This window comes from Phocoena phocoena, chromosome 20, assembly GCF_963924675.1.
Source record: "Phocoena phocoena chromosome 20, mPhoPho1.1, whole genome shotgun sequence".
NCBI lineage: Eukaryota > Metazoa > Chordata > Mammalia > Artiodactyla > Phocoenidae > Phocoena > Phocoena phocoena.
Window position 1 is genome coordinate 15,835,525 of NC_089238.1, and position 27,238 is coordinate 15,862,762.

The window sequence follows — 27,238 nt, forward strand, 5'->3', positions numbered from 1 at the left end:
GGGAGGAGTGGGGCGTGTGGGCACTGCCCTTCATTGTTACACGAGGGAAACTGGGCCTCAAGGGGAAGAGCAACTTACTAGGTCACACAGTGGGTGGTCCTGGGGCTCCTGGGATTGGACCCAGCGCTGGTTGAACCACAGAGCCCTCGGGCATCACCAGTCCCTCCATCCATCTAACCCAGGGGTCTGAAAGGAGTCTCCACTTGCTGTGCCCCACCAGGCCTGGAGCCTCCTCTCCCTGAAGCTGGCCTCTCTCCTGTCTGTATGTATCTGTCTCTCCATGTCTCTCTGCCCTGGGTTGACGTCCCTGGCCCTGGGTCTCTGTTGTACCAGGCCTGACTGCAGTAACTTTTTTTTTTGGCCACATCTCACAGCTTGTGGGATCTTAGTTCTCTGACCAGGGGTTGAACCTGCGCCCTCAGAGGTGAAAGCAAGGAGTCCTAACCACTGGACCCCAGGGAATTCCCCCAAGTCTCTTCTGATGTCTTAGTCCCTCCCCACCTAAGTGTTTCTATCTCTCTCCCTATCTCCTTATCTGTTTCCATCTCTTTCGCTCCCTGGGTTTTTTCCCCATCTGCCTTCCCATTGTACTGCCTCAGACCCACAATTCTCATCTCTTCCTGTCTCCCTCCCCACCTCTCTGTCTCTGCTCACTACATCCCTTCCATTTCGGTCCCTCTGTCTCTCAACCCCATTGATCTTTTTCTGTCTCCCCTCGGGACTTAAACGCACACATTTAAAATCCGCCTTTCTGGAATCATTCTTCTTTCCATCTCCTCCTTTGCCTGCAGTGAATAGAAGAGGGTCAGGAGTAGGGAGGGCTAGTGATGTGGGGATGGGGTTTGAGGGTTCTGGAGCTGGGTGGTCCAGCCCAGGTGGCAGGGGGCTGAAGGGTACTTCCTGCCATTGATGGGAGGCCCTCACCCCTCTAACCAGACTGGAAAATGTGACGTCAGAGGGGGCAGTAAGGGAGGAAGACAGGAACTGAGGAAATTTGACACCTTTCCTGGGTAACTGGCTTCCCTGAGAAGCCTTGGCATTGTTTCTCCCCTCCCTCCCAAGCCCTCTCCCAATCAGGGGTTCTGATGGCTATGTCCCAGGGAGGCCCTCATCCCCTCCCCATGCCATCTCCCTCCTTCGCCTGGTCACTGCTCCAGCCTCCTTCCAGAACCCCAGATTTTTCTGAAGTGCAAATCTGTGATGCTAGTCCCCTGCTTGAACTTTGTCTCAGCTTCTCAAGGCTGGCTGCTTTCAGGGTAAAGTCTAAGCTCCCAGTTTGGCATTCAAGTTCCTGCATGGACACTTCTTCAGACAGGCAGAGACAAGCGTGGAGCTGGGAAACAGGAGTTGGGGAGAGACTTACAGGTGCAGAGAGAGAAGAGAGACTCAGAGAGATATAGACACTTAGAAAGAGACAAGAAACAGAGGGGCACTCATAGAGAAACAGAGAAGGAGGCACAGAGAAACACTCAAAGAGATAGAGCAGAAGTTGGCTGGCTTTTGGCAGAGTGAAGAAACTGGAAAACAGTCTCAGAGACCTAGAGGGTGACAACTGCAGAGACTAGGAGAGAGAAAAACAGGAAGAGAATGAGAGTCTCAGAAGTGGCCAGTGCCTTGAGGAAGCCCCTTCCTGACTCCCAGGATGGCTCCCATCCCAACCCTGATCACTCTGGGCTGTGACTGTCTGGCTACAGCCCTATCTTCTGCCACTGGACCATGAACTTGGAGGGAACAGGGCCTGTGGCTGCTTAAGTCACCATTGTGTCCCCAGCACTGTCCAGGCCCTTGATGAGAGTCTGCTGAATGGATGAAAGCCTGGAAGGCTGTGAGCTCCAGAAGGGCAGGGCCCAGAAGACCCCCTTATCTTGGTGCTGAGAACACAGGGTGGAGTCAGAAGACCACAGGTTTGAGCCTCTGCTTGGCTTCGGCCTTGCCCTAAGCCTCTACTTCCTCCTCTGTGGAATAGGCTGCACTGGACGTGCACTTAAGAGGTTTCAAGAAGATGTAAGGGGCATGCAGCAGGGACCAAAAAATGCCCATCTGCATGTTTGTCTGAGTAAACTTTCAAGGCTCCCCACTATTCCCATAGTGGGGGATGCTAAGCCCTGCCCCCCAAAGAGTGCTTCCAAGCCTAGCCAAGGATGGAAATGAACGTAAATTTATTGAAACTGGTTTTGGGGAGGATGGGTGGGTGGATAGTTGAGGATTTCCCAAAGAACTGTGGGGAGGAGCCAGCGCCCGGCCGGGTGGGAGCGGGTGCCCAGCCACAGACCCTATCTCAGGCCCAATTTCTTCTTCTCCTTTTGCTTCTTGCGCACCACGTCCAGGTTCCGGTCCTTCCACATGCTCTTGCGCAGCTTGATGGGGCGTGAGCCCACATACTTCCCTGCGGGAGGGAGGGCTCATGGTCAGGCTTGGGGTCAGGCTCAGGCCAGATGCCTGCCATGCCCACTGACCCTAGGGAAGGCTGCACCCACCATTCATCTCACGCATGGCGCGCACATAGTCGCTGGGGTCCTTAAAGCTGACGAAGCCATAGCCCTTGGTTTTGCCCGTGCGCTTGTCGCGGATCACCTTAGCCTTAAGGAAGGATGGGAAGCGGCTGAAGGCTCGTGCCAAGATGTCATCATTCACCTCATTGCCCAGATCCCCACAGAAGATTCGGAAGTCATCTGGGGTTGGGAGAGAGGAGGTCAGAGGATACAGATGTCTGGCTCAGTCTTATTTAAATGACCCCACCTTCTCTGGAAACATCACCAAGCCCTCTTCCTCTGTATGCCCAGCAGTCTCTGCCTGGGGCCCTCTTGGTCATAACAGCCAATGCCTGTATAGTATTTACCCTGTGCTAGGCTCTCTGCTAAGCACCCATGAGGTTTTAGCACATCTGGCACTCTCAACAACCCTTTACACCAAGGCACAGAGAGGTCAAGTCACCCGCCCCAAGTTAATCAGGAAGCGGCAGAGCTGGGACAAGAACTCAGGCATCTGGCTCCAGAGTCCTCACTTTTAACTAACTGCCCTGCCCTGCCCCACCCCAGGGCCAGCTCTCCCATTCCCTCGATGAAGCCCCTACCTTCGTCATCCCAGCCCTGGCCTGTCCCCCAAGCCCACAGCATCCTTTGGTCTCCTGAACACCTCCCCATGGACATTCCCTGGGCCCCTGACACCCACTGGCTCCCATAATGGCACCCCGGTACCACAGAATTCATCGTTCCTCAGCTCTGCTTCCTCTGCAAAGCCCACTCGAATCCCCCTTGAGTCCCTTAAACCTGAACATACTGCCTGATTCTTCTCCAAGGCCAACTTCAGCTGCCATTCCTGGACATATCCCCTGGGCTGGGCCTGAGCCTCGACCAAATGTGCTCAAGCCCAAAGAATCCCTTCCCCCATGAGCATATACTATTACCATCCCCTTGCTGGAGATGAGGAAAATGAAGCTTGAAGGGCTAAGTGACTTGCCCAAGGTCACAGAACTAGGGCCTACAGCCTGCACTGGCCACATCTGGGCCGGCGCTGCCATGGCTCTGGCCTGGGGTGGGTAGACGGTCCCAGGGAAAGAGGCAGAAGTCAAACACTAGGATGGGAGGCAGGCCCCTCTCCTTGGCTACCGCTGTGGCTGCCCCATAGCTCTGGTGGTGACTGAGGACACTCTCTGAGAACAAGTTAGTTTACCCCAGGCAGAAATAATCTGACAAAGGGTAGGACCTTCTACAAACCAACCAGTCTGAACACATCAAAAAACTATTATACATAAGACAAAGCAGTGGGAGGGAGACAATTCTCATTAAAAAATAATCTAGTGACACAAAACCGCATGTATTCTCATTCGGGGGAAAAACAGCTATAATATAGTTTGGGGACAACTGGGAAAATATGAATATAAACAGAATATGAGATGCCACAGAATTATTGTTAATTTTCTTAGATGTGTTAATCGTGTAATGATATGAAAGAAAATATCACTTTTCTTAGGAGATGAATACTGAGGTATTTAGTAGTGAAGTGATAACTTCATTTATAATTTACTTCAAATGACTGAGCAAAAACCAAAAAAAGATACAAACACGTGGAGAGTTAAAGTGAACACAGCAAAGTGTTAATCTCTGAATCTAGGTGGTAGATATATAGTTGTTAACTGTGCACTTCAGTATTTAAAATGTTTCATAAAAAGTTAGGAGACAAAAGAATGCTCTTTCACTTTTAGCAAGCCAGGCCCCTCATGAATGAAACAGAGGCCAGAGGTCCTAGGTGCCAATCCCCTCCACCAAGTTCTGTTCAGTGGCCGGGCAAGGGCCTGCCCCCCCAGTGTCCTAGTCTGGCTCTCCCCGGGGTGGGCTAACAACAATGCTGCCCTTCAGAGAGGTGTGCAGTTACCTGGGTCGCCTTCCCTTGGTGGAGCAGCACAGATCCTGCACTCGAGCCCACTTACCTGCATCCCACTCCAGCAGGCTGGGGTCCTCCCAGCTGCTCCCAGCTGCTGTGCGAATGCAGCGTTTCAATTTCTCTGGCTTTCCTTTCTTCTTGTCCTCACCTAGAGGCTCTGGGACCTGCAGAGGAAAGGGATGGGGTGCAAAGGGCTTGATGCTGGAGTCTGCTGGACCCGTATGCCCTCTTCATGTTCCCCCACTTTCCTCTGCCCACCCAGTCCTCCCGCCTCCATAGCTGGGGCACTGGATGTGCTGCTGGCTGTCAGGTGTGTGTGTCTGCCTCCCTCTTCCCCATGTCCTCCCAACCCCTCCAATTTCCTGGGTCCCTCCTACCTCCACAGATAGAAGATGCCATGTGTTTCTGCGTGAAGAAGCCCCTGGGCTCCTGTCTGCCCAATCAGCCCTTTCTGTGCCCCCACTGCTCTGCTCCCTGCCTACCTCAAGAGCCATGAGGCCAGGGGGTGGTTCAGGCCGAGGGGGCCGGGGTCTCGGACGCAGGGACAGGAGCTCAGGAATGCGCAGCGGGGGCAGTAGGCCTCGCACAACTTCCAGCGGCAGGGGCAGGGGCTCAGGCTCGGGCAGAGGCATGGCCAGGGCCAGTGGCAGGCTGGGCCCAATGACTGCAGGGCCAGCTGGGGTGCCCCCTGCCCCCACAGCCACCGCTGCGCCAGCCTCCTCCAGCCCGGCCGCTGCTGCCACCACAGCCTCCTCCTTCTCTTTCAGGCCCAACCCCAGGCCGAGGCCCAGCTCTCGGGGTGCTGCTGGCTCTTCCTGTAGGAAAAAGGAGGGCATGAGGGGGGCCAGATCACAGGCTCAGACCTCACTACCACCTCCATCCTGTACAACAGAGCAAGGGCCTGGGCACCAGAGAGCAGGCAAGAGACACCTAGACAGGGAAAGGAGTCTCTAGTTAGAGACAAACACAGGGATAGAGAAACACAGGCAGAGAGACAGACAGACATAGGGACAAAAAAAGACATGAAGACAGAAATACAGAGACAATCAAAGGAAAAATAGAGATACAGAGAGAGAAGTACACCTGTAACTTGTGTTTTCTCTCTATACTTTCCTTATAAAAAGAAAAAAACAGAAAAATATGGCCACAGAAGGAAAGAGGGAAAGACAGAGACAAAATCAGAGAGTGAGAAGGCAGAGACATGAAAAGCCACAGGAAAGGCGGACTTGGAGGACACAGCCCACCGGGCCAAGATGAGGGCCTCCCAGCCCACTGCACCTCTGACCCTCAGTTCCCTGTCCACACTCACCAGAGGAGGCCTCAGAGCAGTCATGGAGCCAAGAGGGGGCCCTGGGGCCCGAGCCATCGGTGGCAGCATCATAGGTGGTCCAGGGGGGCCAGGCAGAGGGGGGCCCACGAGGGCCTGGTGAGGGGGCCGCAGAGCCATAGGGCGGGGGCCACCTGCTGTGGAAGAAAGAGCAGAATCTGTCAGGGTGTTAGTGGGGAAATCGGAGGGCTTGGGGAGGAGTTACGTGGCAGGATGATGACCCTGGCCCCCTCACCTGCTCTCTGTAGCACGTGAGGGATGAAGGCTGGATGCAGAATAGGGGCCCTCTGGGGGGCCGCAGCTGTGGGAGAGATGGGGGTGTGTGTCAAGGGGGACTGGGGCACTTGGGGCAAGGTGTGTGCTTGTGGGTACTCTCAGAACCAAGAAATCTGGAGAAGAGCATGGGGAGCCTTCTGGGAGATGCAGGGTTCTTTTCATTTGTTCATTCAGCAAAAACTTACCACTGATGATTTCCTCTGGGCCTGGCCCTGTCCTGTGCAATGCTAGGGACACACCAAAGACCAAGGGCTCTAAGGGAGCTCCTGGTCCAGAGCAGGAGAGAGCAGACCTATCACCAGAGTGACAGCCAGAGAGATCAGGGCTGGGATGGGGGAAAGCCCAGGCAGAGTGATGGAGGCTGGGAGTGGGGAGCCCAGGAAGCAGTGGGAGCTCAGAAGACCTATGCCGGGGGGACTAGAGAAGGCTTCCTGGAGAAAGGGACCTGTGAGCTGAGACCCAAAGGATAATGAAGAGTTGGTCAGGCAAAGGGTGAGTTTGGAAATATTACTAGCAAGGAGAACATTTATAAACAAAAATTTTTCCCTTTTCAGTTTAGTGTAATCGTAATAGAGGATGTTAGAGTTGGACAGCATCATAGGAGAATGGTCAAGAGGTCAGTAGGCATCCAAGCAGTCTTGTTGGCTGAACTGTGTACGTCCTCTGGAGGGCACTGGGGAGCCACAGCAGGGTTGGAAGCTGGGCAGGGGACTATGTCAGATATGCACTTTGATCAAAACCATACTGAAGGGTAGGAGGTGTTAAACCTCCTCAGATATCAGATAAAAAAGTGTAACAGGATTTAAGTAGCACAATTAACAAGTACAATCTAACAGAGATCACACCAGAACTTTACAGAACACATAAGGAAATACGAATGTCACAAAAATTGTGTGTATAAAGGTCATCTCAACAACACAAAGTAGGAGTGAGTGACCTGTGGAGAGGAGAGATTTTAGTTGATTTGGGTTATAGCTGGATTTGGGTTTAGTTGATAGGTTTTGGAAGAATAAAGTTGGGCAACAATGAGCAGGGGAGAGAAGGGACCTCAGCAAGAGCCCTGCTGGTATATCCCAGCAATGTGTGGGGCTCCTGAGGAGGAAATGCGGCTCTCTCTCTGCAAGGGGCTGGGTGATGTAGGGTCTTGACTGGCAGGTGAGGAGCACAGGTGCTTGTTTGATGGTTTGTTCATCCCATCAACAGAGAGCACGTAATACTTACTAGCTGGCATGGACCTTATTTTTAGAGAAAGCAAAAGATGATAACCATAATAAATAAGTTGTACAACTGTTCTAAAGCATGAAGTGCTATGAAGAAACATAGCAAAGCGTAAGGATTAGGAGTGACAGTAAGGGGGTTGGTCTGCAGTGATCAAGTGAAGCCTTACTAATGCCAAACTGACAAAGTACACGATCAGGTTTATGCTTTAGAAAGACAATGACATCATGGGGATGAAATGGAGAGGGCGAAGTAGTTGAAACAAGAGTGCTTGGTGAAATGTGGGATTTCCTGGCCCCACACCTACCTGCTCGCCGCAGGAACATGGCTTCTCGAGCCTCTGGACTGTCCAGGTGACTCCGATCACCAGGACCAAAGCCAACTGTTGGGAGGGGAGAAATGAGGATGGTTGGAGGAAAGTCCCAGGCATCCCTTTTTCACCACCTTGCCTCCCTCACTCCACCACTCCTTACTTACCTGGGCCCACAAAAGGTGGGCCACCCACCATGGGAGACACCACTGTGGCTGCAGCGGCTGCTCGGGCCTCCAGAGTCTGTTGGACCTGTTGGAGAGGAAGCTTGGGTGAGAGGCCTGATTCAGTGTCCCCAAGCTGCCCTGGCAGGCTCACCTGGGAGGCCAAGGGTTTCATTCTTTGCACTCTGTGGCTATCTATCAAACTTTAGGTCTCGGCTAAAACATCACTTTTCAGAGAGGCATTTGGGACCACACTAGCCGAAGGTGTCCTTAGCCCCTCCCAGTTGCAACTTCTCTCATCATCCTGCTTCATCTTCCCCAAAGCACTTAGCAGTACCTGAAATTATGTCTAGCGTGTCCTCCTTCTCTCTCGTGCCATCACCCTGGTCCAAGCCACCATTATCTCTTGCCTAGAGTATTATGGTAGCCTCTTCCTCAGACTCCTTGACTCTGCCCTGGCCCCCTATAGTCTGTCCTCCAAACACAGCCAGAGCGACCCTGGTGACATCACCTCACTGCTCAAAACCCTTCAACTGCTTCCCATCTCAGTAAAAACCAAGGTCCTTGTGATGACCAACAAGGTCCTACTAGATCTGTCTCTACCACCTCTCTGTGCTGTTCTCCTCCCACCCTCTCCCTTGCTCACTGCATTCCAGCCACACTATTCTCCCTGCTGGTCCTTGAACATGTCAGGTATACACCTACCTCATGGCCTTTGCATTGGCAGTTCTCTCTGCTGGGAATACTCTTCCCCCAGATATCTGCCCGGTTCCCTCAATCATGCCCTTTATATCTGCGTAAATGTCACCTCCTCAGAAAGGCCTTCCCTGATCGCGCTGATAAACGTCTGCCCTTCTTACGCTACTTTGACCTGTCTCTCAGTAGTAAAATGTAAACTCCAAAAAAGGTAGTGATTGTTTTTCTGTTTTGTTCTCTGCTATATGCCTAGTGTCTAGAATAGTACCTAGTGCAGAAAAGGCACTGGAAAATTATGTTGAGAGAATGAACAAGTTTCATTTACTTGTTCTCTTTTTAGTAGTCTCTCTCTTCACTACTCATATATGCTTAGCTATAAAACACTTGAATGTGACTAATGATACTGAGGAACTATTTAATTTTAGTATGAATTTTAAATAAATACAGAACATTTCCATCATTGTAGAAAGTTCTACTGGCCAACATGATCTAGAATAAAAGCTCCCAAAGGGCAGAAATATTGTTTGTCTTAGTCACTACTGTGTCCTCAATGCCCAGCACCTGAAATATTTGTCACGCTAATTAATCAACAAGCCAACATGTTAATAGCTCTCTGTATACAAACACTGTGTTCAGAGGCAACGTGCTCTATTATATGCGTTAGTTCAGCCGTACCTGCTGGTATGTGTTGGTGGCGATAATTGGGCGGATCACAGGAGCTGCTGGGACTTGCATTGCTTCTACCGTGGGGACGGTAGGCACCGCAGGCACAGCAGTTGGGATTCCTGTAACCGGAGCCCCCAGAACTTCCTGCTCAAACCTGGGGGGGGGGCAGGACAGACACCACAGCTCAGGACCTTGCACCAATTCTGGAACGCTGGGTATATCGCGACAGCGCCTTCACCCCTGCCAAGCTCTCCTTCTTACTCCCGCCCCCACAATCCCGAAAGTCCCATTTCCCCAAGATAGAGCCATCTGTCGGGCCTATCGTGGCCTGGAGGGTCCAGGGCTCTGGCTGTGGGACGGCTCTTATCGCGCCCTGTCGCGGGCCTTACAGGGCCATCTCCGCCTCCATCTCCTTCAAGCGTTCCTCGCCGCTCTTGCCCGGGATGCCAGCACCAGGGCCCGGGACCACAGGTCCTCCTGCACCCGGGAGTCCCGGGGCTGGCCCCGCCCCGGCCATCGCTGCTGCCGTCGCTGTCGCCACTACTACCGCCTCAACTCAGTCGCCTCCGCCGGTTCCGCTGTGTACTCCCTGGATTCGTCAGGGTTGGCGCCAGCGGATGACGTCTCAGCGAGAGTGACGGGCGCCGGTACATGACATCATGCGCCAACGGGGCTCGTCAACGGGGATCTAAGGCCAATGAGAACCCGGCCACACCCGAAGGGCCCGCCCCAAGGAGGAGTATAGGCCAATCAGAGTGCCGGAAAAACGAGTTTTACGGAAGAATCTGAGTCTATGAGAGTGCAGCCGAGCGAGACCGCCACGCCTACATGGAGGAATAGGGGCTAACGAAAGTACTGTAAAGTCAGTTGTCCCCGTTCCTGAAGTGGAAACTTGATCTTTAAGGACTCAGGAAAGTTCGGAGGTCCCGCCTTTGCCACCGCGAGGCCCGTTCCGGAAGTTTTAAAACACACTGAAATCCGAATGATCCCAGGGCAGGACGAGGCTGGATATAGCTGGGGGCCGTGGTCGCCCGCTCTGGGGTAGACGGACACGCTACCAGACAGTGAGTCCCAGAAAAAACAGGGACATGATGTGGGAAGCTCAGATGAGGTGCCTGACTCAGGCTTCCTGGAGGAGGTGACGTCTGAAAACTTCTGCTGGATGAAAATGAGAGATTCTGGGTAGGAGGAATACAGTTCATGCAAAGGCCGAGAGACAGTAGTCAAATGCGTCACCTCATAAGGTCACGTGTATACTTTCGGTGTCTGTGCTTTCTAGGGATACAGCTGACCCCTCCTTTTTTTTTTAGTCCTCAAAATGTTTTATGAATATTTTCAAAAATACACAACAGTAGGGAGAATGAACATCCACGTACCTCTCAACAATTACTAATATTCTACCCTTCTTGTTTCGTCTATACTTCATTTTTTTGCTTTACATTATAGCAAATTCCAGACGTCTATCAATTCACCCATAATTGCTTCTGATGTTTCTCTAACATAAGGAGTATTTAAAAGGAAACAAAACAAAACAAAACCAGCATCTTCACACCCAAGAAAATGGGTATCTTAGGATCATCTAACACCCAGACTGAGTTCAATTTTCTCTGCCTCAAAATGTTTTTATACAGGGGACTTCCCTGGTGGCTCAGTGGTTAAGAATCCGCCTGCCAATGCAGGGGACACGGGTTTGAGCCCTGGTCTGGGACGATCCCACATACCATGGAGCAACAAAGCCCGTGAGCCACAACTACTGAGCCTGCGCTCTAGAGCCCACGAGCCACAACTACTGAAGACTGTACACCACAACTACTGAAGCCCTCTCGCCTAGAGCCTGTGCTCTGCAGCAAGAGGAGCCACTGCAATGAGAAGCCCGCGCACCGCAACAAGGAGCAGCCCCCGCTTGCCGCAACTAGAGAAAGCCCGCGCGCAGCGATGAAGACCCAACGCAGCCAAAATAAATAAATAATAAAAACAAAAACAAAACTTAATGTTACTGCTTGCCTTGGTTTCTTGAAGCTCCAGTTTGAATCAGCATAAATGAATGCTTTGTTAAAATACTTTGTTTGCTTCTGTGTTAGAGATGTTATAAGAATAGGATGCCTTAAAAAATTATTATTAACTAGAGTCCACACTTTATTCAATTTTCCTAGTGTTTACCTAATCTCTTTTCTCTTTAAGCATCCCATCCAGGATAACACATAACATTTAGTTGCCTTGTTTCGTTAGGCTCTTCTTGCCAGTGACAATTTCCTACTCTTTCTTTTTCATGACTTTGATAGTTTTGAGTACTGGTCACGTATTTTGTAGAATGTTCCTCATTTGGTATCTGTCTGATGTTTTTCTCATTATTAGGCTGGGGTTATGTTTTTTTTGGGCGGGGGAGGGGGACCACAGAGGTAAAGTGCAATTTTCATCATATCATACCAAGGCTACATACTATCAACATGAATTATTATTGTTAACTTTGATCTCCTGAAGTAGCACTTGTCAGATTTCTTTACTATAAAATTACTTTTTAAAAACTCCCTGGGGGCTTCCCTGGTGGCGCAGTGGTTAAGAATCCACCTGACAATGCAGGGGACACGGGTTCGAGCCCTGGTCCAGGAAGATCCCACATGCCGCGGAGCAACGAATCCCATGAGCCACAACTACTGAGCTCACGTGTTGCATCTACTGAAGCCCGCGCGCTCTACAGCCCGTGCTCCGCAACGAGAGAAGCCACCGCAATGAGCAGCCCACGTACTGCAACGAAGAGTAGCCCCCGCTCGCGGCAACTAGAGAAAGCCGCGCGCAGCTATGAAGACCCAACATAGCCAAAAATAATAAATAAATAAAATTTTAAAAATAAAATAAAATAAAAACTCCCTGGGCTTCCCTGGTGGTGCAGTTGTTAAGAATCTGCCTGCCAGCTCATGCAGCTCAATATCAAAAAAACAAACAACCCAATCCAAAAATGGCCAGAAGACCTAAATAGACATTTCTCCAAAGAAGATATAGAGATTGCCAACAAACACATGAAAAGAGGCTCAACATCACTAATCATTATAGAGAAATGCAAATCAAAACTACAATGAGGTATCACCTCACACCGGTCAGAATGGCCATCATCAAAAAATCTACAAACAATAAATGCTGGAGAGGGTGTGGAGAAAAGGCAACCCTCTTGCACTATTGGTGGGCATGTAAACTGATAAAACCACTATGGAGAACAGTATGGAGGTTCCTTAAATAACTAAAAATAGAACTACCATATGACCTAACAATCCGCTACTGGGCATATACCCTGAGAAAACCATAATTCAAAAAGAGTCATGTCCACAATGTTCATTGCAGCACTATTTACAATAGCCAGGACATGGAAACAACCTAAGTGTCCATCGACAGATGAATGGGTAAAGAAGATGTGGCACACGCATACAATGGAATATTATTTAGCCATAAAAAGAAACGAAATTGAGTTATTTGTAGTGAGGTGGATGGACCTAGAGTCTGTCATACAGAGTGAAGTAAGTCAGAAAGAGAAAAACAAATACCATATGCTAACACATATATATGGAATCTTAAAAAAAAAAAAAGGTTCTGATGAACCTAGGGGCAGGACAGGAATAAAGACGCAGATGTAGGGAATGGACTTGAGGGACACAGGGAAGGAGAAGGTTAAGCTGGGGCGAAGTGAAAGAGTAGCATTGACATATACACACTACCAAATGTAAAATAGTTAGCTAGTGGGAAGCAGCCGCTTAGCACATGGAGATCAGCTCGGTGCTTTGCGACCATCTAGAGGGTTGGGTTAGGGAGGGTGGGAGGGAGATGCAAGAGGGAGGGAATATGGGGATATATATATGCATATAGCTGATTCACTTTGTTATACAGCAGAAACTAACACAACATTGTAAACCAAGTATACTTCAATAAAGATGTTAAAAAAAAAAAAAAAAAAAAAGAATCCGCCTGCCAGTGCAGGGTACACGGGTTTGAGCCCTGGTCCAGGAAGATCCCACATGCCGCGGAGCATCTAAGCCCGTGCGCCAAAACTACTGAGTCTGCGCTCTAGAAACCGCGAGCCACAACTACTGAGCCCGCATGCTTAGAGCCCGTGCTCCTCAACAAGAGAAGCCACCGCAAATGAGAAGCCCGCGCACTGCAATAAAGAGTAGCCCCCGCTCGCCGTAACTAGAGAAAAGCCCGCGCACAGCAACGAAGACCCAACCCAGCCAAAAATAAACAAACAAACAAATAAATAAGTAAATAAATTTATAAAAAATAAATTAAAAACTCTCTTTTTATGCTCTTTGGAAGGAATTTACTATGCACAGCCCATACTTAAGGGGTGGAGTAGTTAAGCTCCACCTCCGTGAGAGTGAGATATCTGCATAAATTATTTGGAATTCTTTTGCACAAGGGATGTCTATTGTACCCCCTTTATTTCGTTATTAAATCACTTGTATCAGTATGGACTCATGGATATTCTATACTTTCGGTTATTATACAATTACACTTTAGTTATTTTGTTGCTCAAATTGTTCCAGCTTTTAAAATCCTATTAAAGTCTTTTTTTAACCTGAAAATTTCCCATCTCCTGCCTTTTTCTTCCTCCCTCTTTTCTTTCTCTTTCTCCCCCCACCCTCTCTTTTTTTTGTCTTCTATTTGTTGCAGAAACTGATCAATTGTCCTATAGGACGTCTCACATTTTGGATTTAACTAATTATGTTTGTTCACTTGTCCCTCGCTGCCTCCTCTCCCTTGCTTATTTATTGCAGTAACAGAAGCTTGATTAGATTTAGGTTTAATTTGGTAAAAGAATACTTAAGAGGTAATCCTGCTGTATCTCATCAGGAGCACATGGTATCTGGTTGTACTCCTTTGGTGATGCCAAGATTGATCAGCAGTGTCATCCTGTTCCATCCATTTTAAAAAGCTCAATCAATCTTTCCATTAATAGTTTTAGCAGCACTTGATCATCATTACCTGTATCTATTACTTATTAACATATGGAAGATAGTGGTTTTCGAATTTTATCATTCTCTCTGAAATTATTAGTGACTTTTATAAACGTCCTCCTTATCAGGAATTGGGTTACTTGTTCACATACAGGAAAGAAGACAGAAAATGCTTGATTCTTTCTCTATTTTATGTTGGCGGGGGGAAAGAAATGAGTTGGTTACTAACACCCTTCAAAGGTGACCAGTGAGGAATGTGTGTGTGAATATCAATATGAACTGACATTTTCAAACATATTTATGTGCTTCAAGTCATTGCAGTCATTCTTTTTATTAAATATTTATTTATTTATTAATATTTAATTTATTTTTTTGGCTGCATCGGGTCTTAGTTGTGGCATGTGGGATCTTCACTGAGGCATGCGGGATCTTTTGTTGCGGCGTGCGGGCTCTTCCTTGTGGTGTGCGGGCTTCTCTCTAGTTGTGGCATGCGGGTTTTCTCTCTCTAGTTGGGGCACACGGGCTCCAGGGCACGTGGGCTCTGTAGTTGTGGCGCGTGGGTTCCAGAGCGCGTGGGCTCTGTAGTTTGTGGCACACGGGCTCTAGTTGAGGCGCGTGGGCTCTATAGTTGTGACACGTGGGCTTAGTTGCCCTGCGGCACGTGGGATCTTTGTTCAAACCCGCGTCCCCCGCATTGCAAGGTGGATTCTTTACCACTGGACCACCAGGGAAGTCCCCATTGAAGTCATTCTAATTGCTGCTCAAAATGTCCCATCTTTAGCCAGTGGCAACGCCTTCATACAGACTCCTGAGTCCTTTTGACTCAATCCCAGTAGTTTTGGAGGACGTCCTTGCTCTCTGGTACAAAATGCTTCATACTCATTTTGCACATTTCCTGCCCCAGACCTAGAATCAGCTATTTCCCCAAGGATCCCTGGTTCCTTTGAGTCAGAAATGGTATTTAGAGGCCACAGCCTGGGCACTAGGGTTGCTCATTGTTACTGCGTTGTCATATGTAGAGCTTTTCCGTGGACTTAGCTAGGGAAATATATATATAATACATATTTATATATATTTATTATACGTATTATATATATAGTTTAGAAAAAGAAAACCCCATGAGTTCATTCTAATATTTCCAATTCAAATGAAAGATTACAGGGTATTCTTGGATTTTATATTTGTATCTCTTTTCTTAAAAAAATATTTATTTATTTATTTGGCTGTGCCGGGTCTTAGTTGCGGCAGGTGGGGTCTTCACCGCCACATGCGGGATCCTCAGCTGCGGCATGTGGGATCTTTTAGCTGCAGCATGAGGGATTTTTAGTTGCGGCATGCGAACTCCGAGCTGCCGCATGTGGGATCTAGTTCCCCGACCAGGGAGCGAACCTAGGCCCCCTGTACTAGGAGCCCAGAGTCCTAGCCACTGGACCACCAGGGAAGTCTCGTGTATCTCTTTTCATTTGCATTAAAAACTTAGTCCCCAGTAACATTAGCATAGCTACATATTTGCTTTAGTCTAATATATAATTTCAAAATATATGATGTTGGGTCTCAAAATTTTAAACTGTATTTTACCAAAATAAAAAAAATCAGTATTATTATGAACAATAAGACTATTTGAAAGTAGGTTGCAGACATCATCCTTAATACTTCAACACACATTCTCTAAGAACATTCTCCCACTTAACCAAGATACCATTATCACACCAAAGAAATTTTATAAAGATACAGTATTATCCAATATACCAATCTCTCATTTCTCATATTCAAATTTCCCCAGTTGACTCAAAAATCTACTTTCGCGGGACTTCTCTGGTGGCGCAGTCGTTAAGAATCCGCCTGCCAATGCAGGGGACACGGGTTTGAGCCCTGGTTTGGGAAGATCCCACAAGCCGCGGAGCAACTAAGCCCGTGCGCCACAACTACTGAGCCTGCACTCTGGAGCCCCCAAGCCACAACTACTGAAGCCCACACGCCTAGAGCCCGTGCTCCGCAACAAGAGAAGCCACTGCAATGAAGAGTAGCCCCTGCTCGCGGCAACCAGAGAAAGCCCGCCTGCAGCAATGAAGACCCAACGCACCCAAAAATAAATAAAGTAAATTAAAAAAAATTTTTAAAATGTACTTTCGGGACTTCCCAGGTGGTCCAGTGGCTGACTCTCACTCCCAATGCGGGGGGACCCAGGTTTAATCCCTGGTCAGGGAACTAGATCCCACATGCCACAACTAAGACCTGGGGCAGCCAAATAAATATTAAAAAACAACCCCAAAGCCCACAAAAAACAACCCTCCAAACCAAAAAATAACCCCAAAATGTACTTTCAAACGCAAATGCTTATAAAAACTTAAAACACCCCACCCTGATTCAATCAAGATTTTGCATTGCATTTGGTTGTCATGTCTCTTTTAATGTAAAACAATCCCTACTGTACCCCCACTGACTTTCTGAAGAATATGATCTAGTTGTTTTGTACAAGGTCGCACAACCTTTATTTCACCCAGAATGTCTTTGGGATAGATTCCTATAAGTAGCATTGTCTGGGCAAAGAGTAAATGCTTATATCGTTTTCTTTTAATTAAAAAAATTATTATTATTACTTTTTGGGTTTTATTAATTAATTTATTTTGGCTGTGTTGGGTCTTCGTGGCTGCGCGCGGGCTTTCTCTAGTTGCAGCGAGCGGGGACTACTCTTCGTTGCGGTGTGTGGGCTTCTCATCGCGGTGGCTTCTCTTGTTGCAGAGAACGGGCTCTAAGCGCGCGGGCTTCAGTAGTTGCAGCACGCGGGCTTCAGTAGTTACAGCACGCGGGCTCAGTAGTTGTGTCTCACAGGCTCTAGAGTGCAGGCTCAGTAGTTGTGGCGCACGGGCTTAGTTGCTCCGCGGCATGTGGAATCTTCCTGGACCAGGGCTCGGACCCATGTCCCCCACATTGGCAGGCGGATTCTTAACCACTGCACCACCAGGGAAGTCCAATAAATGCTTATAGAGTTTTTCTGGAGATGATCTCACAGATATTCCATATTGCACATCCACTGATGTATCAGAGTGCTGTTTCCCATAGCCTTACCAACAGAGGGAGCTGCCAAAATTACAGGTTTCCTTTTCCCCAGTCTGGTAGGTGAGAAATGTATCAAAGTGGGGTTTTAATTTGCTTTTCTCTTACAGAGTTTGAGCATATTTTCTGAGAACTGTCCATTCATATATTTTGCCCATTTTTCCATGGACTTGGAATTTTTCTTTTCCACTTTGACACTACACACACACACACACACACTTTTATGTTATAAACTACAAACATTTCCCCCCGATTTGTCATTTCTTCTTACTTTTTTTTTTTTTCCCGGTACGCGGGCCTCTCACTGTTGTGGCCTCTCCCGTTGCGGAGAACAGGCTCCGGACGCGCAGGCTCAGCGGCCATGGCTCACGGGCCCAGCCGCTCCGCGGCATGTGGGATCTTCCCGACCGGGGCACGAACCTGTGTCCCCTGCATCGGCAGGCGGACTCTCAACCACTGCGCCACCAGGGAAGCCCTGTTTTTTTTTTTTTAAACCATGTAAAAGTTTTATTTTTTTTTTGTCAGTACTTCCCCTTATTGCAACTGGATTTCAAATCATATTTAGGAAAGTTTGTCCAACTTCTAGTTTATAGAGGAATTCACCTACATGGAGCTCACATTTTGCTTGAGGACAATAAAATATAAAGTAAAACAGTGTATGTTAGAAGATGTGCTATGGAGAAATATTGAGCAAGGATGGGGGTAAGGACCCTCAGGTTCAGTAGCGGGGTGGCTCGGAGCTGAGATGAAAAGGAGGGGGGACACTAAGGTGGCACATAGGAAGGCAAACGTGTAAAGACTGGGGAAGAGTAACCAGGGATAGGAGGAGAACTGGGAGAGTGAGGGTGCTCTGGAGGCCAAGAGAGGAGTTATGGGAAGGGAGGTGGAAAATCAGGTTTAAAATCTCAAAGATGTCAAATATCCCTTATTTTTAAACTAACTGCAACCCCAATAAAACCCCCATCTATGTTTGTATTTCTTCTGGAACCAGGCAAATTGGGTATAAAGTTCACTTCATTTGAGAGAAAAACCTAGCAAGAGACAGGGACACATTGAAAAATAAGAGCAAGACGGCAATCAGCCATTTCAGGTACTAAGACGTATTACACAGCCTTTATAATTAAAACACCGTGGGGATGGCACACAAGAGTCAGACACAGTGGACTTGGAGAGAACACAGATGCAGCCAAATTAACCATGGAAACTTAGTGTATGAAAAGGTGGCATCTCAAGTCACCTAAAACTACTTTATAAAGTTTAGGTATGTAAAGTTTTACTTTATAAGTTGAAGATAATTCACAGCGAAATGCTGCGATCTAATCAGTACAGCTAGATTAGTTCTGAAAAATCTATACACCTGTGTAACCCCACCATCTTCAATGTACAACATATTCCCAACTCGAGAAAGTTTGTCTCCTCCTTGGTTGATCCCTGCCACCCAGCCCTCCTTCAGAGGCAATCACTGCTCTCAATGAGAATTTTAATAAGTGATAGTGAGATATATTTAAAATAAGATAAAATTGAATCCATTTAGATAAATTCCAAATGGCTCAGAGATTTAAAATTTACATTTACAAAAGAAATTGTATAAAACTAGAAGGAATGTCATCTCTTAAACCTTCCCCTCTTCCAGCAGATGCACTGCCTCCTCAGCCCTCACACCAACACATCTGAACGCAGGGCCTTTGCATGTGCTGTAGTCTTCCCCTCTGCAAGCCTTCCTCAGATACCCGTGTGCTTCCTTCTCTCTCTACCTTTACAGAGTGTCACCTTTGCTGTGTAGTCCTCTATTTAAAAATCACACCACTACAACCGCTTTTTCTCCACAGCAGTTCTTCCACATACTAAATATTTTGCTTACTTATTTTGTCAGTGGTCTGTTCTCCTGTCCTAGAATGACAACTCCCTGAAGGCTGGGACTTCTGTCCATTTTTTTTAGTGCTGGATCCTCAGTATTTAGAGCAGGTGCTTGATTACTTTTTGTTGAGGGTAAAAGTGACGAGGAGAGTTTCAGGTAGGGTGGGGCACACATTCTCTTGGCTTTAGTGGGATGATAGGACAGTGGCAAGGCGACTGAGAGGAAAAACAGAACAGCCTGTGAAGGGGGACGGCAGGTGTGGGTAGAGACAATGGGCTGATGCATCCAGGCAATGCTTTCTTCCAAAAGTCTTATTAAGGGAAGTGAAGTGTTGGGGTGAACAAATGCAAGGCTCTGGACTTCTTTTTGAGCCACCTCTTCATCTGCACAGCTGCTGCAGGGCGCCTTGGGCCTGGATCCAGCGCAGCTGCCACTGGGGCAGGGACAGGCCTTGGCACAGCTCCCCGGAGAGGGCGGCTTGTCCTGGCTGCTCCCACCTGGAGAAGGGGATGGCCTAAGAGGGAAGGCCTGGACCTCCAGACCTTCACTGGCCTCCGCCCAGCACCATGCTCTGCTTGTCATCAGCCCCCCACCCCCACCCCCGCCCGGTCTAAGTTCTGCCTGTTCCACCAGTCAGCCCCCACCTCATCGTGCCCCCGTCTCACCAGTCCCCCACAGCTCCCTGCAGCTCGGGGATTCGCTTCAGTGCTTGTTTCAGCAGGTTCTCCAGGCGCTTCAGAGCCTGCCCCAGGTTCTCTTTCTGCTCCTTTTCCTGGGATGCCCAGATCTGCAGCAGCTCTGCAGGTTAGAAACCCGGGGGGCAGCAATGAATCCTCTGGCTCCCTGGTGCCTTGCAGCCATTGGGTCACCAAGTCTCCAATCATCTAGCCTTCACCTGAGCATCTCTCCTAATCCTCTTTCTCCTCCCAGGTCCTCTTACCACGTGCAAGCCCACCATACCTGAGGCGTCATTCTGAATGCCTTCCTCCCTCCCCCTGATGGCCCCTCGATCTCCACGGCCCAACCCTCAGTGTCCTCCCTGCTTCCCTACTTGGGCCCAAACCTCAGCCTCTTACCGGTCCATCCTTCACATGGCAGCCAGAGTGATCTCACAGCCTAAACCTGATCCTTTCCCTCTCCTGCTTGGAACCCTGCAAGGCTCCCCAGAGCCCCAAGACAGAGCCCAGGCTCTCAGCCCAGTACTTGAGGGGTGCATCATGTGACCTCTGCTTACTACTCCTGAGCGAAACCTCACCTGACTCCCAGGGCCCACTGGAGACACCATCTTTCCTCCTGGACAGCTCTCACCTCTTTCCCCATTGAGCTCTCAGGGCCAGCACATGGCACACACCCAGCGAGTGCTTGCTAAGTGAATCCAGGAATAAATGACTTTTCTGAGTTTCAGCTTCCTCTCTGTAAACTGGGGTCTTATACTCCCTTCCCTTACGGTAAGGACTGGAAGACACTGTGCGTGTGCAGATAGCAGTGACTAGAATCACACCAGAGACACAGAGTGCCTGCTGCAGCCAGGCATGGCTCAACACCCTGTCTGGGTCACCTGACTGAGCCTTTCCAACAACTCTGTAAGGTATCAAGATCATGCTTATTCCACTGAGGGGGAAGCTGAGGCACAGGGAGATCCCGCAGCAAGGAGGAGGTGGGGCTGAGGAGAGAATCCAGGTAGTTTAACTACACAGCCCAGTTTCTCACTACTCAAGTATACTACTATTTGATGATGGAGGAGTATTTGGCAATTCAATGAGCAGTGCTGCCTCATGGTTAGGAGCACAGACCCATGTTAGACGGCCTGGACTCAAATCCCAGCTTGGCTGTCTGGGCAGCTACCAAGCCTTCTGCTTCTCAGTTCTCTCCTCTGTAAAGCGGAGAGAACCCCTGGGCTGCTGTGCAGATGAAACCAGTGAGCATGCTCAAAGCACTCAGCACACTGTACAAGCAGTGGGTGCTTCTGATTTCTCCTGGACGCTGATGGTCCTGGGAAGGGGCTGGGATGCTGGATAAGGAAGCAGGGCAGGCCTACCCCGGGTGGATGGTCCTGGCGGCAGGCTGGTCTTCATGTGGAGCAGATACCAGCATCGGAGACTTCGCTGGTCCTGGAGGAACAGAAGGTCCTGGCGAAGAGAGGCAGCCTTTGGGAGGAGCAGCTCCGGAGCCTGGAGGAAGGGGGAAGGACAGTCACCTGGGGTGGGGGTAGAGGTGGGAAGACGGGTCCTAAGGGACAGGCACTCACCTTCCCTGCGGGCAGCCCCAGTGTGTGGCTCAATACTATGAGGCTGGAGCCTCTTGGGGATGCAGGATGCAGCTGGTGGATGGATGGCAGGACCGTAGGGAGGGGCTGCAACCTGTGGGGGAAAATCCAGGTTGGGTGGGGCACTGAGAGGGAGGCTTGGGTTCCAGAGGCTCTGGGGGCTGGGAGCTGGACTCAGGAGGCCCAGGAACTTGGAGGTGGGTCTGAGGACTAGGATTCCAGAATGGGGCTGAGGACCTGAAGGTGAGGCCTGGCAGCTCGGGAACACTGGGAGGACTGGAATTGATTTTGTGGAGTGGGCCCAAGGAGCAACAGTCATCCATGGCAGGGGACATGGCGATGGCCCCGTCTCACCCTCCAGGGCTGTGCCGCAGCAGGGTGCCCATCGGAAGATGGGGCAGATGCTGGGCTCCCTCCTCTAGACACCGAAGCAGCTCCTGGCTCTGCGGTGCCACCATCTCAGATGTGGGGACCACTTTTTGCCGAACCAAAGCTAGCACCTGTGGGGAAGGAAAGGGATGGGAAGGGCAGTGTGAGGCCGCTTAGCCCCCTCCCTAGGAGACCCAGCCCTACCCAGAATTTGCCCCAACTCCCATCTCACCTCCCCAGGGCTCCGGCACAGGCTCGTCTTGCTGGCTGAGTTGCCCTTGATGAGCAGGCGGACCTGTTCCTGTGTCTCCTCCTAGGCAACAGAGAGGTCACGGAGATGGGCTGCTTTTCCTTGTCACCTTCCAGCCTCTGCCCTTGCTCACCCCTTTGCACAGGTCCTGATTCCTCTTGGGAGTCTCACCCTGGCCCCCTCCCCTCACCAGGAGGCCCAGTTCTGGATCTTAAGGGTCCCAGCCTCACCCCGGCCCTCCACCAGGCCCTGCCACTTCTCCCGGAGTCCCGCCTCTCACCACCAGTTGGCGCCAGTGCAAGATCCTCTGCTGTTTGGCCTGTAGCTCCTGGAGCAGAAGCTGCCGCTGCCCAGCAGCCTCCTCCAGCTCCTGGCTCATGGCATGCAGGGCCTTGAGTTCTGCCCACAGGGCAGAGCTCCGGAGCCCCAGCACCAATGCCTGCCTGGGGCACGAGTAGAAAAGAGCAAAGGAGAAGGAAGGTGACTAGGACTCACCACAGAGGAGGGAGATCAGATCTGCAAGGATGCACAGGGAGCCATAGCACAGGGAGACAAACCAGAAGAGCAAGCAGAGATGCAGAAACAGGAGCCACAGGTGCAGAAAAAGTCCAATAACCTGAAACCTCTGGGAGAGAGATGGCCTAGAGGCCTCTGCCCATGGAGACCCCTCACCTCTCGCTGGATCCCACGGTACATCTCTCCATCTGCTCCATCAGGCCTTGGAGGTGCCGGGTCAGGATTTGATGGTCCTTCAGGAGGGGGCCCCGCTGGGTGACCAGCGCAGCCACAGACTGCCAGCCCTCCTGGAGCGAGGCACAGAGTCAGGGTGGGCATGGTCCCTGGGGTTGGGGGCTGGGGGAGGGGATCGAGTGGGTTGGGAAGGAGATGGAGTCCTGGGGGTCACCTGGATGAGATGCACCATGGACGGCAGGGCCTGGCTAGAGTTGGGCTGGTCTGGGGCCTGGGAGCTGAGAGTAGGGGCCGAGCTGCAGAGAGAGGAGACCTGTCCCCTTGCCTGGGCCCTTGGGGGTAACCAATGTCAGCCCACCTGCCAGAATGGTTACTGGGTTTCAGTTCCACCCCCATCAGCAGGTCACCCTGCCTGGTCCTGACCTGTCCTAATTTACTCAGCCCACTGCCCTGCTCTGACTGTGGGAGCATCCACGCCACACCTGGCTATCTCTGTATCTTGGAGCTCATCCACAGTGCACAGGGACTGGATCTCTGCCTCCCGCTCTGCAGCCAGATGCTCCAAGGCAGCCAGGATGTGGCCCGGAGGGTGGTTTGTCAGCAGTGTCTGGTGAGGAGAGGAGTGAAGTCAGGGCAGGATGGAGGAGGGCTACGAGCTGGGACTCCATGGAGAAGGGGAAAGATCAAGAGTTAGGTCCTGGCACCCTGAGGTTTACATGGGGCAGAGGGTGTGTCCTTTTTGAGAGCCCCCTCACCTCCACTGAGCTAAGCCACTGCTGGTAGGAAGTTCCAAAGAGATCATCTCGAGGGGTTCTGTGGAGTTGGGGAAGGGGACAGAGAATGTTACAGAACACATCAACTCACCCTCTAATGATCACCACCACCCTATAGGGTAGGGGTTGTCATTGTCCCCATTTTAAGGATTGGAAACCAGGCTCTTTCTCTACACCTGTCAGACTTGAGTTCCCCACTTAATATCAACTCGCTGGTCTTGGGCCCCTTCACGTGTGCTGTTTACCTGGAACACCCTCTCAACCTTTTACCCTCCTCACCAGAGAACCCGTCCTGTCTCCTTAGCTGGGTGAGGCATTTCATTTGGGTTCCCTGCACCTCTCAGGCGTCCCCACCCTCTGACAGCCCTAACTACCTGGGTTGTCACTGTCTATGATGGTCTGTTTCCCTCTTTTCCCAGCCTGGGAGCCCTGTCAGGGCAGGGCCTGGGCTAACAGAGCCCAGAGGCCCAATGTCTGTAACAAGTGACTACCCCCAAAGCCCAGGTTCTTTGCAGGGTCTCGGGGGTTGAGGGATACTCACGGAATGCTGCCTCCCTTGGCCCGAGGCATCAGGAGCTTCTGCAGGAACTGGGTCCGGAGGCTGCAGGCTGTTCGGACATCACCCTGTGAAGAAGGGAGTGTAGCATGAGGAGGGCCCAAAGGTCCACCGAACCCCAGGCTCCCCACCTTTTCCCCCATGGCCCAGGACTCTTACCAGGACCACAGGCTCCAGGCTCAGGGCTGCTGATGTCAAGGGTCCAAAGTTTATATCCACTTTGGCCTTCCTGGAGAGAGGAGTGCAGTTGGGGCTGAGGTTCCTGGGAGGAGGGAGCTGGCAGCACAGATGTCTGACTACCCCCAAAGCTAGCCTGGATCTCAGAGGCCAACCCCAAATTAGACCACTGTCATCTCCTGGCTAGATGACTGCATTAACCTCCTCATCGGTCTCCCTGCTCTTGCCCACTGCAGTCTGCTCTCTACCCAGTAGTCAATGATCCTATTAAAACCTCATACAGATCATGTCACTGTTTTGCTCCAAACCCTTGAAAACAATGTGATGTGGCCCCATTACACTCAGAAAAGCAACAATGGGTATTAGAACTCTTCTAAGCACTCCACGTGATTTGACTCACTCAATTATCATACCTACCCTATAGAGTAGGTATTAATATTATCCCCATTCTATGGAACTTAGAAACTGAGGCACAAAGAAGTTAAATACTTTGCCCAAAGTCACACAGCTGTAAGTGGCTGAGCCAGGCCATGAATCCAGCCTGAGAATAAAATTCCAATGCCTCCATGGCGCTCTGTCCACCTCTCCAACCTACCACCTCACGCTCTCCCTCTTGCCTACGAAACTTAAGCCGAACTGGCCTCTTGGCTGTTCTTCCCACATGCCAAGCTCAGGGCTCTGCTTCTGCTGTTCCTCTCCATGGAAATCCCTCCCCCAACTCAAATGTTATGTCCTCAGAGAGGCCTTCTCTGACCATCATACCTAGGGCAGGATGTCCCTCTCCCTTTCTATCATGTCACCTTTTCTTCATAGCGCTCATCTCTACCTATGATTACAGGGTCTGTCTCCTAGTTTACCACCTGTCTCCTCTGCATCACAGTGTGAGGTCCATGAGGGCAGGGCTGTCCCATTTACCGTTTTTTTTCCCCCGCACCGGTGTTCTAGATATACAGCTGGCACTATTCTAGGCACTGGAAATACAGGTGGCTGAGATGACAAAACTTCCTGGCCTCATGGATGTTAAATCTTAAGGAGTGGAGCTCAGAATTCTGGAACCCAAGGAGCGTCCGGGCAGAGCACTGGGTCTTTAAGAATGTGGCTGCTCCCCGGACACCTGGGGCTTACCTCTCTATGTCCTGCAGATGCTTGAGCTGATTCTGCAGCTGCTGGATGGGACCTTGGAGCCCACGCTGCTGTCTTTGCATGGCCCCAGCTTGGGCCCGGAGGAGGAGAGCACGACGCTGGGTGTCTTGCATGCTCTGTAGGGCCTGCTCCATGGCCATGTCTGTGAGAGGAACAGGGGTGGCCATCAGTACTTTCCTTAACCTTGTTCTGCTGCCCATCTGTCCAGCCCCATGGGTCACCCTGAGCCTCAGTCTCTCGCTCCAACAGCTCCAGGCTCTGGTCTAACTCCAGGATCTCTGCCCGCAGGTGGGCAACAGCGGCTTCCAGCTTCAACTTCCGATGGGCCTGGTGGAATCAGGTACAGGGTCAGATGCATGGCCTGGCTGGGGCTCGGCCTGGCCTGACTGCCCTGTGTGGAGCAGCAGTCTCTTACCTGCCCAGTTAGGTGGCAGAGGGTTTTCCCTAGGCAGTTTCGGTGCCTGAACTTCTAGGACCAGAAGAGCACTATGGTACTATCCTGTCCCCCTCCTTCCTCCTGGGATTGCCTCATCTAGCCTCCCACCCTGTTTCTTGTCTCCGTCCCAGTCCTCATCTCCCCACTGAGCCCCACACCTGGAAGTCCTGAGGTCTCCCGGAAGCCTCCCCCACCCCAGATGTCACCTGGGCACCATGCACACATTGGGTCCCATATTGGTCTCAGTACCTCTCCCAAACCAGTCTCTTCTCCCAACCTCACCAGCTTTGATGCCCCATATCCATGTCCCCCCAACCACAGCTCATACCTTCTCCCCCTAGACTGTAAGCCCTGTGAGTGCAGGGGTCAGGGCTGTTTTGTGACAGTGACCCTAGCATCACCCAGCACAAGGCTGGGGCTAGAGCAGGTCTACAAGTCCTCTTTTTGGATGAAAGAAAATCTTGCAGCACGTGCTTCTCACCTCTGGACTGTCCTGGTGGCCATACCTGAGGAAATGAGGCCAGAGTTAGGGGATGACAGGGACTTCCAGGGGGAGATGGGAGGCTGAGGCTGTGGGTGGGGACATGGCTTGAGGGGGCTGGGGAAGACAGGAGGGGACAGCTTTGAGGACCAGTTACCAGAGCAGGTTTCCCCGGATCTTCTTGACATTCCTATAGTGGAGAGGTAGGAGGAAGGGGAGTTACTGTAGGACTCGCCTAGGTCCCCTCCCCTGCCACAGCTTCCCTCACGCAGCCGGGCTCACCTCTGGCTGTGCACATGCCGCAAGACGTAGGCCCAGATATCGGCCCCCTGGCCCAGACACAGCCTGTGGGAACAGTATGTAAGGGGATGCCTGGGACGTCACACAGGGTGGAGGATCTTCATTCGCAGGGTGGTGGGGGTTAAGGTCTTTACTAGGGAATTCTCACCTCTTGGGGGAGGGAGGGTCCATACTTTTGGGGGTAAGGTATTCCCTCCTGGGGAGTTCTCAGTCACTGAGAGGGTGGGCTTCTCACTGGGTGTAGGGGTATTCTCATTCCATGGTGGAGTGCTCCCTTTCTCCTGGAGAGGGTTATCTCCAGTCACTTCCAGAGGTGGGGGTGAGGGCTATACTGCCTGGAGGGGCTCTCTCATTATCAGCTGTGGGTCATCACTCCTATACATTCAATCTTCAATGGGGTGGTCCTTGCTGACTCCAGAGGGTCCTCACTGGCTGGGCTAGGGTGTGTGGTGGGTGATGAAGTGCTGCAGGGACAGCCTTACTCTGGAGATCCAATTTCCCCACCGGGAGGGGGCATTCATTACTAACCCACTGGTGCAAGGGACCTCACTCTGGGCGGCCTCACAGGATGGGCGCGGGAGTGTTGGAGTCACCGCCAGGACGTCCTCACACAGTTCAGGATCCTCTGCCGGGATTTACTACTCGGGGGGCGGGGGCGCCCTCAAGGGTTATTCTCACTCGGGCAGAGGGGGGTGGGGAGGGCGGCGCGTCTTAGATGACGATGTGGTTCTCACTCCCCGGGACTCTATCTCCAGGGTGGGGAGTCGTCACTCCTAGAGAGGTCCTCACCTGCGCAGCGTCGACTCCGGGGCCCGGGCGGCCACGGGCGCCTCCATCTCTTCCGCCGCCCAGCAGCCCAGTTCCCGCGCTTGCTGCGCTAACTCCATGACAGCGCCTCA

At 50.9% G+C, this 27,238-nt stretch overlaps 2 protein-coding genes across 3 annotated transcripts; both read right to left on the reverse strand.

Annotated features, from left to right (window-relative positions):
- Positions 1-2,142: 2,142 nt before the first annotated feature.
- RBM42 (RNA binding motif protein 42) lies at positions 2,143-9,593 on the reverse strand. Of its 2 annotated transcripts, XM_065899418.1 has the most exons (10): positions 9,430-9,560; positions 9,050-9,194; positions 7,682-7,766; positions 7,512-7,586; positions 5,946-6,011; positions 5,693-5,868; positions 4,866-5,198; positions 4,430-4,547; positions 2,478-2,672; positions 2,274-2,386 (listed from the first exon to the last, which is right to left on the reverse strand). In XM_065899418.1, the coding sequence occupies exons 1-10, from the start codon at positions 9,555-9,557 to the stop codon at positions 2,274-2,276; spliced, it is 1,434 nt and encodes a 477-aa protein (XP_065755490.1). In that variant the 5' UTR covers positions 9,558-9,560. The 2 variants fall into 2 exon arrangements, with proteins under 2 accessions (XP_065755489.1, XP_065755490.1); XM_065899417.1 differs by lacking the exon at positions 5,946-6,011 and having other exon boundaries at positions 2,143-2,386; positions 5,693-5,847; positions 9,430-9,593.
- Positions 9,594-19,277: 9,684 nt separating this feature from the next.
- HAUS5 (HAUS augmin like complex subunit 5) lies at positions 19,278-27,226 on the reverse strand. The gene is made up of 19 exons (XM_065898343.1): positions 27,129-27,226; positions 26,322-26,384; positions 26,197-26,229; positions 26,040-26,064; positions 25,344-25,449; positions 25,105-25,264; positions 23,962-24,031; positions 23,788-23,870; positions 23,229-23,286; positions 22,956-23,080; positions 22,688-22,751; positions 22,456-22,586; positions 22,064-22,226; positions 21,766-21,846; positions 21,519-21,664; positions 21,147-21,258; positions 20,937-21,069; positions 19,564-19,696; positions 19,278-19,395 (listed from the first exon to the last, which is right to left on the reverse strand). Exons 1-19 carry the CDS (start codon positions 27,224-27,226, stop codon positions 19,278-19,280), a joined length of 1,902 nt encoding a protein of 633 aa, XP_065754415.1.
- Between the last annotated feature and the right edge of the window lie 12 nt (positions 27,227-27,238).

Bases quoted from the DNA above. Each gene is read 5' to 3' on its own strand.
- RBM42 (XM_065899418.1), bottom strand. From the start codon at position 9,557: ATGGCCGGGGCGGGGCCAGCCCCGGGACTCCCGGGTGCAGGAGGACCT. The intron at 7,587-7,681 runs GTAAGTAAGGAG...CCCTCCCAACAG, and splicing joins CCCACCTTTTGTGGGCCCAG to TTGGCTTTGGTCCTGGTGAT. The intron at 4,548-4,865 runs GTAGGCAGGGAG...TTTCCTCTGCAG, and splicing joins CTGGCCTCATGGCTCTTGAG to GTCCCAGAGCCTCTAGGTGA.
- HAUS5 (XM_065898343.1), bottom strand. From the start codon at position 27,226: ATGGAGTTAGCGCAGCAAGCGCGGGAACTGGGCTGCTGGGCGGCGGAA. The intron at 23,287-23,787 runs GTGAGTATCCCT...CCAACTCCACAG, and splicing joins GCCAAGGGAGGCAGCATTCC to AACCCCTCGAGATGATCTCT. The intron at 23,081-23,228 runs GTGAGGGGGCTC...TCTCCTCACCAG, and splicing joins AGTGGCTTAGCTCAGTGGAG to ACACTGCTGACAAACCACCC.